Consider the following 13,831-nt stretch of genomic DNA (forward strand, 5'->3'; position numbering starts at 1 on the left):
CTGGGCCTTAAAAAGCAGGAGTCACAGGGAACCTGAGTGGCTCAGTCGGTTAGGCATGTAAGTAGGGCACATGTAATAAAAACAGGTGGCTGCTTGCCTGAAGCCCCAGGCCCCATGCAGCTGGCCCAAGGGCTGAGAGGATCAATATCCACGGCGCAACCCGAAGTTGTTCTTGGCCCATCAATGTGCCCTGCACAGCAGGTGAGAGGCTCTGGCCCCAGGCAACCCTGTTTTGGGTTCCTCTGTGCTCCTACATTTCCCACCAAGGTGAGCCAGCTTTTAATTCTGCTGGGATATGACTGAAATAACAGGAACACAGACCCCAGCAGAACCACATGGCTGGTTCTTGACATTTCTAACCCAGATGATAGGAAGGAGAAACGCGCAGTATAGGACTGACATTTCCTGAGCTCCTACTACGTATAAGGCATCATGCTGGTCACATTTACATAGGATCTCTCATTTGATTCTTGCAACATATGGTAGGAATTATTACTTTACAGATGAAGAAACCACAGCTCAGAGAGGTTAAAAGCGATTTGCTAGTGAGACCTGAGATGCCACCTTAGGTCTGTCTGATTCCAAAATCCTTATTTATTTTACTACCCCAAAGTAAAGTCAGTTTTAAATTCTGACTGTCCTTCCATAACTATTTCATGTTCTTTTATCTATCTGGGCCTTAAAAAGCAGGAGTCACAAGGAACCTGAGTGGCTCAGTCAATTAAACATCTGACTTCGGCTCAGGTCATGATCTCGAAGTTCATGTGTTCAAGCCCCACATCTGGCTCTGTGCTGTCAGCACGGATCCTGCTTCAGATCCTATCCCACTGTCTCTGCCCCTTCCCCGCTCATGTTCTCTCTTCTCTCAAAAATAAACATTAAAAAAAAAAAAATGGGCTAAATGGGTAAGGGGCATTAAGGAATCTACTCCTGAAATCATTGTTTCACTATATGCTAACTAATTTGGATGTAAATTTTTAAAAATAAAAAATTAAATTAAAAAAAAAAAAAGGCAGGACTCACAACAAGAATTAAATGATGAGGGGTTCCTGGGTGGCTCAGCTGGTTAAGCATTTGGCTCGGGTCATAATCTCACAGTTTGTGAGATCAAGCCTCATGTCAGGCTCTGTGTTAACAGCATGGAGTCTGCTTGGGATTCTCTCTCCCTCTCTCTCTGCCCCTCCCCTGCTTGCATGCATGCTCTCTCTCTCTCTCAAAATAAATAAACATTTTTCAAAAAATAAAGAAAGACAGGGCGCCTGGGTGGCTCAGTTGGTTAAGTGTCCAGTGTCGGCTCAGGTCATGATCTCGTGGTTTGTGAGTTCGAGCCCCGCGTCGGGCTCTGTGCTGACAGCTCAGAGCCTGGAGCCTGCTTTGGATTCTGTGTCTCCCTCTCTCTCTGCCCCTCCCCTGTTCATGCTCTGTCTCTCTCTCAAAAATAAATGAACTTAAAAAAAATTTTTTTTTTAATACAAAATAAAGAAATCCTCTCTTGGAAAAAAAAAAAAAAAAGATGAGCACTCAGCAACATGCACAACTAGAAGGTTTACAGAAGCAACAGTCACAGGGTATTTGGCTGGGATGCCTAGTGTAACATGGGGCCTAGGAAACACAGACCACACACTGGGGGCCTGAGAGCGATGATATCACATGATGTTCACAGGAGGGGACCTCATAAAGGGAATGTTCTGGACGGTCCTGGCTGTATGAGGGCTGCACCTTTACTAGGGATGGGGGCGGGGAGGGGGGTGCTTCCTCACACTTGAGATCCTTTAACACCCTCAATCACAGCACACAGACACTTCCAACAGCCTATAGCTACGGCCAGTCAGTCAACACCGAACACCCACGTGGGCACGGCACTGAAGGTGGAACCTGGAGCCCGATCGGCGATGGAAAGTGACTGTGGCATTTTAACAGCCTCACAGCCTAAGTTCATGACCACGTGCTTATTCTGAAACTGCAGAAGTTGTTCTCTTAGAGCATGAGTCGGGACACACGCCAGGCTCTGACATTCTTCCACTTCCCTTCGCCCTTTACCAGTCAGCCATTCTAACTTTCACTGGAATAATGACACTTCCCTCCCCGACTCAGAATAACTGGCTTCCGTAAAACCCTCTAGAGCAAAATTACATACAGCAATGGATAGTTAAGAGGGTACACTGAGAGACCCCAAACATCTGATAAAACCACCATTACCTCAACCACTTGCAGAAGCCAGTTTCCCAAAAAGAAACAGAAGGCGTGTCTCCTCCCACCCCGCCCCCAACCTGAGTCTGTGACCCAGAGCCTCCGGGCACATGTTGCTCCATTCCTTAGGAACAGGAAAGGAACAACCTTACTAATGACTGCTCCCCAGGGCCGAACAGGCCAAACAACAGTGCCACACGTTTGTGAAATTCAGCCACTAACAACTTTACATACATGAGTCAATAACCTTAAACCTGACCAGGCCCAAAGAAATGTGAAGCAACCAAAGAGCAAAAGTTCTAGACCCCATCACAGGGAAAGGAAGAACAAAACGGCAGGCAAAAATGGGGTGTCAGCAAGTGAAGCCCCAAGTAGCCATCAAGGTGTGGGGGCAGAACAGGCAGAGTCTATGACCCATTGGGCTCAGGCTTGAGCTTTCACATTTACCATTCAATGGAAGATCTGAGTAATGCCCTAGAGAAAAACTGTTCATTTGAGGTGCACTCTGCTGAAAAGGGTGAGGCTGTGGAAGGGAGCAGGATGGACTTACTGGAATTTCTGGACAGCTGAGCGTCACTGCTGGACTTTATGACCTTGTAGCTGGCAGGAACATCGGATGTTGTTGACTGGGAGCGTTCTGGTTTCACCCTCAACTTGCTGTGGTTTTCTAGGACTTGGGCTGCGGTCGCCAGAGCAACTTTTGAGTTTAGAGTTTGGAAAGAAGGGGAGGAAAAGTCCTCTTCCTCATCATCGCCAATGTCCCAAGCATCACTGGTATTCCGGGCAAACTCATGGAAACTGGAGGCCTTCTTATTCTTCAAAGGAACTGCGTTGACTTTTGACCGTTCTTTGATGAAGCTTTAAGAAAGGAGACATCATTACCAGGGAATGATCTGATACTTCTGACCACCTTCACTGGCTTAATATGAACAGTATGACAAACTAGTTGATATATAATCTTTACCTTCTACAAATAAAAACAGCTGTATCCATTCCTCATCTAGAGGCATCTAGACCAGCACTATACTGCAGAGACTGATGGAGCAGAGACAACAATGCTCACCAAATATCCCATGTGCTCCCCTATACTTCCCAGCCCCCCCACCCCCGCCCCGTATTCAGACAAGGCTAGAAGACTAGTTCTGGCCAATAAGCTGAGGAGAGAAATGAGGAAATCACTCCAAAGCCAAAGTAGACAAGCACAGGGATGAGTTCTCTCTCTATAAGCTTTCTTCTACTGTGGTAACTGGCCAGGCGCCTCCCTCACCTGGGAAGCAGAGTGACTGCGTAGGGTAGAGCCTGCCCTCCACTCCCACTCAACTCCACTCTGGACACGTAGCATGAGAAAGGAATAAATGAACCTTTGTTGTGACAATCCACTGAGATTCCAGAGTTAATCTGCTACGGTAACATAACCTAAACTATTCCTTAGAGTAGGACATGAACTCCTGGCAGAACCAGAGATAATTTTAGGCAGTCCATATGTAGCATGAAACATCAAGTTCCAGAATGAATGAGATGTTCCTTTTTCATTCTGTTAAAGTCCTTCAGCTAGCCTAAAGGAGACAGGCTCAGTATGGTGCTACTCTGTCTTTAAGGCTATTTTTTAACAAAGAGAGGACAGCCTCAGATCAACATGTTTGCAAGCAACATCAGCTGGTTTTGAATTTTCTTAATAAGAGAGTTTTGTTTTTTTCACTGTGTTTACTTTTAAGGTTACTTCTTCTATTTTTGGCAAATGATAATTAGCTTTCCATTTCTAATTTACAGAAGTGATGAGGTTTACTTTAAAATATCAATGTGGGGCACCTGGGTGGCTCAGTCGGTTAAGTGTCCGACTTCAGCTCAGGTCATGATCTCATGGTTCATGGGTTGGAGCCCCGCGTCAGGCTCTGTGCTGACGGCTCAGAGCCTGGAGCCTGCGTCGGATTCTGTGTCTTCCTCTCTCTCTCTGCCCCTCCCCCACTCATGCTCTGTCTCTCTCTCCCTCTCAAAAATAAATAAACATTAAAAAAATTAAAAAAAAAAAAGATAAAATATCAATGTGGAATTATGGAAAGAGCCTAAATGTCCATCATCTGATGAATGGATAAAGAAATTGTGGTTTATATACACAATGGAATACTATGTGGCAATGAGAAAGAATGAAATATGGCCTTTTGTAGCAACATGGATGGAACTGCAGAGTGTGATGCTAAGTGAAATAAGTCATACAGAGAGAGACAGATACCATATGTTTTCACTCTTATGTGGATCCTGAGAAACTTAACAGAAGACCATGGGGGAGGGGAAGGAAAAAAAATGGTTAGAGAGGGAGGGAGCCAAACCATAAGAGACTCTTAAAAACTGAGAACAATATGAGGGTTGATGGGGGGTGGGAGGGAGGGGAGGGTGGGTGATGGGTACTGAGGAGAGCACCTGTTGGGATGAGCACTGGGTGTTGTATGGAAACCAATTTGACAATAAATTTCATATTAAGAAAAAATAATATATATATATATATATATATATATATATACGTGTATATGTATATATATATATATATATATATATACATATACACGTATATATATATATATATATATATATGTATATATCAGTGTGGGTCACCTGGCTGGATCAGTCGGTAGAGCATGTGAATCTTGACCTCAGGGTTGTGAGTTTGAGCCCCACATTGGGTGTAGCAATTACTTAAAAATAAAATCTTAAATACACACACACACACACACACACACACACGCACAAATCTAATTGAGGTTTTTTAAGAGGCTATTTTTTAAAAATGCATTCAGTAAAATAACAGAACAGACTTTGGCAAAAAAACGCGAAGATGGTACATGACGACAGTTTGGGAAAACTAGATTGACTCACTGAGGAAAGAGAGCTTAGTCCTAGGAGTCATGCGAATCATTCCTACTTTCCTGACCGTCTCCTCTTCAGGTCTCCCCTTTAACATCTGTGGGCCCTTATTCTGGATCCTGGGGACTACCTGGTTGGGACATTTCTAACTCAGTCTTGTCTAACATCCCTCAAATCCCAAACCTTGTGTACATTTACACCTGGAGCCTGAATGCACTGGAGTAAAGACATCACTTGGGAATGCAAGCTGGTGCAGCCACTCTAGAAAACAGTATGGAGGTTCCTCGAAAAACTAAAAATAGAACTACCCTACAACCCAGCAAATGCACTACTAGGTATTTATCCAAGGGATACAGGTGTGCTGTTTCAAAGGGACACATGCACCCCCATGTTTATAGCAGCACTATCAACAGTAGCCAAAGTATGGAAAGAGCCCAAATGTCCAGTGATGGACGAATGGATAAAGAAAACGTGGTATATATACACTAGGGAGTAATCCTCAGCAATCAAAAAGAATGAAATCTTGCCATTTGCAACTACGTGGATGGAACTGAAGGGTATGATGCTAAGTGAAATCAGAGAAAGACAAGTATGATATGACTTCACTCATATAAGGACTTTAAGAGACAAAACAAATGAACATAAGGGAAGGGAAAGAAAAATAATATAAAAACAGGGTTGGGGGGGCGCCTGGATGGCTTGGTCGGTTAAGCGTCCAACTTCGGCTCAGGTCATGATCTCACGGTCCGTGAGTTCGAGCCCCGCGTCAGGCTCTGTGCTGACAGCTCAGAGCCTGGAGCCTGTTTCAGATTCTGTGTCTCCCTCTCTCTCTGCCCCTCCCTGTTCATGCTCTGTCTCTCTCTGTCTCAAAAATAAATAAACGTTAAAAAAAAAAAATTAAAAAAAAGGGAGGGGGACAAAGCATAAGAGACTCATAAATATGGAGAACAAACAGAGGGTTACTGGAGGGGTTGTGGGAGGGGGGATGGGCTAAATGGGTAAGGGGCACTAAGGAATCTACTCCTGAAATCATTGTTGCACTATATGCTAACTAATTTGGATGTAAATTAAAAAAATAAAATTAAGTATTATGTTGAAAAAAAAAAAGACATCACTAATTGCCTCCCTGTTTCCTCCAGCAAAGCACAGTGATACTAGAGGGGAAACAAGGTTCTGCCAGAAGAGCTGAATCTCCCCATTTCCAGGAGCTGTTTCTTCCCTTTGGGTAGAGGTGGGTGGTCTAACAACCCATCTCATCTCCCTCTATGAGTCCAACGCTTATCCTAAAAGATAATTGTTATTAACACTGATAAATACAGTCTGGGAGCTCATACAGCTCAGCTCACCAATATGTCCTTACTATTAGCAACAGAAAAGGAGTAAGATTTTAACTGAGGCATTGCTTTCAAAGCTGGTCTTACACAGAGTAAAGGAAGAGAAGACATCACACAAAATACAAGGGAGAAAACTAGATTACAAGATGTAGTAGTTCAAATGTGATAGAAACAAAATACCATTTTCTACCCGCCAAGTTAGCAAAGATCTAAACAGCATTCTCTTCAGTGTTGCCAAGGGTGCAGTGGGACCGCCATCTAATGGTGCAGGTGAGGGTGTATGTTGTACAGCCTTCTGGAAAACAATCTGGCAACATACATACCATAAGCCCGAAAATGGTTTATAATTTCTGACCCTAACATAATAACCAGAGGGTCAGAGGATCTAAGACAGTTTATCATGGTGTTATTTTGGTTAAAAACTGAAAACAGCATAAACATCTAGAAATTGGAATGATGAAATTTGTTCAGCCACCAGATGAAATGTTATAATGCCACTGAAAAGCACATCTCACAGGCTATTAAGTAACACTAGAAAACGATCTCAATAAAGTGAAAACTGGAGCCAAAAAAATATATTTTTATAATCTCTATATTAAAAAAAAAGTATATGCATAGAAAAGACCAGAAAGAAAATACATCAAAATGTTAACAGTGCTTATCGCTAGGCTGTGGATTATAGGGGACATTTCATTTCATTTCTATAGGTCTCTGAATTATTTGTGTCTTCTACAGTGAGCATATTATTAACCAGTGGATAAGGTTGTTGGCTTTCATCAATCCCCAAAGTAAGGGTACTTATAAACTTACTAAACAAACAATCAGAAACGAGCAAGAGCTCAAATCAAAGAAAATAAAACTGGGACAACACATTGTGAATATCTGCTGTCAAAAATCCATCCACGAGCCAGAAGAGGCAAAGTACTCGTCTGTGGACCTGCTGAGGCTGCAGGTTCTGGACCCATCACTATGACTGTTTCTCTTTTGTAAAGGGGGATGTAGAATCCATTGCCTGTAGAACATACCTCAGATGGTCCACTGTCAAGAACAAATAGGCAGATGTGTAAGAAAGCTCTGCCACCAATAAAATACTGCATACAAGTTCGTGGTTACTGTCGTTTTCCTTTTTGGAGGCTATGTGTACCTCAAGATTGCACACAATGAACCCAACTGATTGATATGGAGTACCTTGGATACCAAGATTAACCACCGTGTTTTTCTGGTTGATGTTTCCTAAATACTCTCTCTCTCTCTCTTTTTTTTTTTTAAAGTAGGCTCCACACCCAACATGGGGCTTGAACTCACGACCCAGTAATCAAGAGTCACATGCTCTACCAACTAAGTCAGCCAGGCGCCCCTCTTAAATACTCTCTTGATATTTTTAAGATTTTTAAAATAAGCCATCAACTCAAGAAGCTAAATTTTTTTTTATTTTTTTTATTTAAAAAAATTTTTTTTTAACATTTATTTATTTTTGAGACAAAGAGAGACAGAGCATGAACGGGGGAGGGTCAGAGAGAGAGGGAGACACAGAATCTGAAACAGGTCCCGGGCTCTGAGCTGTCAGCACAGAGCCCGACGCAGGGCTTGAACTCACAGACTGTGAGATCATGACCCGAGCTGAAGTCGGACGCTCAACCGACTGAGCCATCCAGGCGCCCCAAGAAGCTAAATTTTAACTCAGGCCAAAGAAGTGACTGGATGCTGATAGTTTAACACTGGGTGAAGCACACATACACCCTGCACTGGATGGAAACATTGCACCAAGAGATGGGACATGCTAAGACTCAGGCTCTAACACATCCGTACAAAGGAGGTAAATCAGCCGAGTGGTGGGTACATGAGGATTTGTTATATTTTTCTTTACATCTTTTTAAGCATTCAAATATTTCATTATATTTTTTGAAGGAGATGAAGATTCAATATAAGTCAACTATTGAGATTAAGAATTGGAATTACTCAGGTGAAGACTTCTGCAAATAGAAACTGGAAGGACATATTCCAACACACTGAAGAACAAAGAAAGGAGGAAAGGCTGTCATTCCCTGTGACAGGAAGACAAGAGACTCAAAGCAGACCATCTTGAGGCCACTGGAAATTATTTTAGAGATGCCTATTCCACAAAACCCAGAATGCAACCAACCAGTTAAAAAAAGTCAGCTCCATCTTCTGGAAAGAGGCCTTCATGGAGGAAGGGGTTGGTACCACCAGGAGGGGTAGGTGTGTGAGGACTGAGGGTTGGTGAGAACCAGTTACAGAATGAAAGAGGCAGGTCAGAGTGAAATGGTTCCTGGGTTGCCACTGAGAGGAAACAAGAAAATCTACAGACCAGCAACAACGGTGGGATGATTTAAAGTTGAAGCATTTCCATGTTTATTCATTTTGTTCTCTCCAAAGGAGAGAATATAAATTTATACATACATTAAAGTGTGAATGTATTGGCTGTTTACTAGGTGCCAGGTTCTGTGCTAATATTTATATATACCCATTTTCTGATCAATGCTCATTCATAAGGCTATAAGGTACTATTACTTTTTGAGGTATTATTATTATTATTATTATTATTCCTATTTGCAGATCAGGAAACTGAGGCTTACTGAGGTCATGAGCAGGCAGCAAAGTCTGGGCTCAAATCTAGGTCTACCTGACCTGACGGCCTGCATATACTCTTTAACTAATCTACCTAGAAAAGGAGGTCTAGTAAGATCTGCAGCCCAGGAAGAGGAGTTGCCAGGCAAACGGAGCACATACCACCACAGCCGTAGTGCCCCCACGTGTGCACAGCTGACAGCCCTAACTCTCTAGCCTTGTGCCAATCGTCTCCTGTCTACACAGAACAGGCTGTGTGCGTCGGTAGCCGGAATGGGAAGAGGCTGAATTCAGGAATATGGTCCCTGGAGGAGACACACCGCTCTTCTCTTTTGACATCAGGAGGCCCAGTGAAAAAACCAATCCAGGTGATCCCAGCTGGCGGTACCTCTGGTTTATAGGCTGCCTCATTTTAACATGGCCCCAACTAATTGATAGCCAACCTGAGGTATCCTAACAACCACAGTGTGGCTTGAAGTTCAGCCAAGGTTGTTCAAACTGATCTGTGTCAGACTTACAACCAAACTGGCCTGTCACAGACACCTCCATCACGCCTCCTTACGACCGAATGCCAAATTATAGCTTCAAAAGCACTTTCACAGAGACCTCTTAATTCTCCCAGTAACTGTGACCTGAGTCTTATTACTTCTATTTCACGGATGAGGAGACTCAGAGAGGTTAAGTAATTTGCCCAAGATCATGGAGCTACAAAGTGGTGAAGAAAAAGAGATTCAAGGAGTGCACACGACCCTAAAACTCCTGAAAACGTAATTAAGTGGCACATTTGAGAGAAATCAGTTGTTTGGTGAATGGTAACTTGTTGAATGCTGACACGAGCCCCAAAGGATGTTTTGAACAAGAGTGGCTACAGGTTCTACTGGTTAGGAAACAAAAGATCAATCATTCTGTAATCTGATTGAGGCTACACCGTTTTACTGACATGGTTGCTCGCTTAACAGAAACAGTACACAAATTTACTCAGAAAAATAATGTCTGACACTGGTGAGGGGTGTGAAACAAGCGGGGAATTCGGTGACATTCAAATAAATCCAGTCATCCCGATAACTAGTGTGGCTGCGTGTGAACCAGCTTCGTGACGCGCAACCAGGATCGTACTTTAGTGCAATTCAGAAAACAATAAATTTAGAGGCTTGTCGTACCATCAAGTGGCCAATGGGGCCACTCTGCAGTAAGGCTAGCTTCATCCGAGCTGTAAAAATTATTGCTGGCAATATTATCAGTAATGGTAATAATTTGGCAAATTGAAGTCAGTATATACAGACAGGGAACGATGTACTGTGCTCATGCAGTTTAGATGATTGAAGACCCCGTGTAAAGGCTTCTGCTGTGATGGGGCTTAACCACACGGTAATTAATGGCAGTCTGAAGTGGAATGATAATCACACAGAGGAGAAAGTAATAAAAATGTCCCAACAAAGGTACTAAAATAAGGGCGATAAATGTTTTATAGTAACAATCTGGAACTGTAAAATGGTCCAGTGCAGACCTAGAGGTTGTCCCATGTTGCAGAGTGCTAACAAACCACCGAGTGCATGAAAAGAGGCGGCAATTTATTCAGTGACAATTCTATTCCTCCCAAATTGCAGAGCTAAGTGATTACTTCTATTGAAAGTATGATTGCAGGGGCGCCTGGGTGGCCCAGTCGGTTGAGTGTCCAACTCTCGATTTCAGCTCAGGCCATGATCCCAGGGCTGTGTGATTGAGCCCTGCATCAGGCTCCACGCTGAACGTGGAGCCTGCTTGGGATATTCTCTCTCTCTCCCTCTGCCCTCTCCCCTAGCTCTCACTCTCTCTGAAACAAAATTTTAAAAATAAATAAAAGGAGAATGATATTGAAGTAAGATACATGAAGAAAAAATTAAACCTATAAACAAAAAGAAAATAAAGTTGATTCCAACTCTCCTGAATGATCAGTGAAAACTTTTGTGGTTTTATATAACTAATAGTTGGGAAAACAAAAGCATATAAAATTTGTCTTGGCAGTTTGGAATATGGGAATGTTCCTCAAGACCTGTCCTCAATACAGAACCAGGGAAAATGCACTCGATAACAGATGCAGACAAGGTGTGGTGACTCTGACATAAACATAAAATAGAGGACAGTACCCTCGACTGCCTTATGCATGGGTGGACTGAGTGATTTCTGTGTTAGCCACGTATTCATCAAAGGCAATTATAAAATACGCTGGAATGGATCTACCAATCAACAAATCCTGGCTGTGAACAGAACTGGCTACAAGGAACAGAATCCTCAACCTCTGGGAGCACCTCGGTGGCTCAGTTGGTTGGGCTTCCAACTTAGGCTCAGGTCATGATCTTGCAGTTCGTGAGTTTGAGCCCCATGTCCGGCTTTGTGCTGACACCTCAGAGTCTGGAGCCTGCTTCAGATTCTGTGTCTCCCTCTCTCTCTGCTTCTCCCTGGCTTGTGCTCTCTCTCTCTCTCTCAAAAATAAATAAAAACACTAAAAAAAAAAAAAAAAAAAAAAAAAGAATCCTCAACCTCTAATGCTTTAATTGTAAAGACCCATGATGCCAAGGCACTACTCGGCAGGTGTCTGAGGGTCTCTTACCCATTCCCTCAGCTTACAAGTTACCTGCTACAGCTTTCAGCATCTATTTTCACACCACCACATTCAAAAGCAGGAAAGGTGAGTAGAGACAAAAAGAGGCTCTCTTCACAAAATGATCTCTCTCTGATCGAACAGGAACATCTTTCCAGGTACCCTCCCTCAGGAAACTTTTACATCTCATGGGCCAGAACCAATGACATAAGCCCACTGCAGGCCAGTCACTGTGATTACCAAAAGATTATTATAAAAGGCTTAAACTAATACAGATACCTGCTCAAGAGCTGAATAAAATTATAGTTCTTAAGCAAGGAAGAGGCAGGGGCAGGGAAGACTGTTAGTTAAGTAGTGCCTGCTATATCGACCGACAGACCAGATAGTCTGCTATTGGTAAAACCAGGAAAGAGTATCCATTCTACTTAATGTGAATGCCACACAATTGTCACAGAAAACATGCTCCCCTATGAAGAGCGAGGTACAAACTAAGAAGCACTAAAGTAAAGCTCACTGTCTAAGTGCATGCAATGATTTCATTCCTTCAACCCATAAATGCTTACTAAGTGCCTAGTACGCACTGCGTGCTCTTCTAGGTACTAAGGGTACAGCGGTGAATAAAGGAAAATCCCTGCCCTCAAAGAGCTTATACTGTGGCTTCTGGTGTAAAAACTGTGCGTTACAGAAAAGAATAGCAGTCGCGCTTCCAAAGTGATTCAGGAGACCATACTTTCCACATACCGGCCAAATTGCCATCTTTTTGCAATGAGTTGGTAGAATTACAGAAAGTTCACCACATATTCAGCTAAGTTATTATTTTTTTTTAATATTAAAATGCTGGGGTGCCTAGGTGGCTCAGTCAATTAAGCATTTGACTCTTGATTTCGGCTCAGGTCATGATCTCGCGGTTTGTGAGATCAAGCCCCGCACTGGGCTCTGTGCTGACAGTGCAGTGCCTGCTTGGGATTCTCTCTCTCTCTCTCTCTCTCTCTCTCTCTCTCTCTCTCGCTCACTCTGCCCCGACCCCCGCTTGCGTGCACACACATGCACTCTCTCCCTCAAAATAAACATTAAAAAAAAACTTTAAATATTAAAACATTGATAATGTACATCTGTTATGGCATTTTTGTAGGTATTCAAAATACTTTAATATACATTATCTTTACTCCTTCCTTGACTGTTAAGGAAAGAAAGGGTAGATATTATTACACGGGCCCCAGAAAGATGACAACTTAGGTCTCCTGTACCTCTCGAATCATTCGGCTTTCACCACAAACTACAGCTTTCCTGGAAATAAGTCTTAAGATGAAGCGTGCCCAGAGACAGAGCCCAAAATTCTTAGAAAACCTGAGAAGATGATGCATCTCTTCATTTAAATTCACTGTGGCTGATTGATGGCCCATGAGAGAAAGGAGCGATGAAGTGGTAATTGGGGGTATGAATACACACGCACACATCTTGGATTTGACCAGGGTTTCTATTGTGTTCGAAAATAACTTATTAGAATTTTACTAGAGAAATAACCTCCAGGGAGCTTTTAACTCTACTGTATGGCTAGATTTCTTTGAGGCTGGAGAAAGAGGACCTGAAGAATGCCAGCCCTACAGTTATATTCTATTCGCCCCAGTCCTCATAGTATAAGTGAAGACAAGTTGGCAGACCTATATATATTCAGAAGCAATGAAACCCAGAAAGGAGGCTCCTACAAGAAGAAGGTCATCAGTCATCCAATTTGGAGACGATATTTAACCAATGAAGACCCTTCCATCAGAACAAAGGGTCCAACACCAAACCCTGCATATACCAGCTTCCAATGCAGGAAAATAAATCTCTGGTGTGAGTTAATTTCCCACTTAATAATAGATCATTTAGAGGTAAGAAGATTGCTCATCTCTTGATCCAAAATAGAGCAGGGGAGAAGCTAGAAAAGATCAAAGTAGAAACTGTCATTTCAACAAAGTAGGGGAAGGTTTGAGAGTTTTAAAAGAAGTACATGCATGAAAGGAAAACTATCTTGACTTACTTTTTGGTGAGCCGAGGGTCCAGAGGGGGGTGTTGTGCTCCGTACACAGGCTGGATGCTGGAACCAAGAAAAAAAGAAAGAAGAAAATTGTCAGGAAGCTAAATATGTCAGGTAAGTATCATCTGCATCACAAAATTGGAAGGGACTTTGGGAAACAGGTCTCCTCCAAGACAACCACATCCAAGCCTTTCAGCCTGGGGGCACCTGGCTGGCTCAGTTGGCAGAGTGTGTGATTCTTGAACTCAGGGTCACGAG

The 13,831-nt window shown here is 42.9% G+C and overlaps 1 protein-coding gene across 2 annotated transcripts in view; it reads right to left on the reverse strand.

The window, feature by feature from the left end:
- TBC1D22B (TBC1 domain family member 22B) overlaps positions 1–13,831 on the reverse strand; it is an 80,895-nt gene that overhangs the window by 49,726 nt on the left and 17,338 nt on the right. For both annotated transcript variants that reach the window (XM_019456984.2, XM_019456983.2), the window contains exons 2-3: positions 13,577–13,633; positions 2,741–3,048 (exon numbers count right to left, since the gene is read on the reverse strand). In XM_019456984.2, coding sequence (XP_019312529.1) covers positions 2,741–3,048; positions 13,577–13,633 — 365 coding nt within the window. The remainder of the gene's footprint in view (positions 1–2,740; positions 3,049–13,576; positions 13,634–13,831) is intronic.

Source organism: Panthera pardus, unplaced genomic scaffold, assembly GCF_024362965.1.
Source record: "Panthera pardus isolate Hobbes unplaced genomic scaffold, ASM2436296v1 HiC_scaffold_17, whole genome shotgun sequence".
Classification (NCBI taxonomy): domain Eukaryota; kingdom Metazoa; phylum Chordata; class Mammalia; order Carnivora; family Felidae; genus Panthera; species Panthera pardus.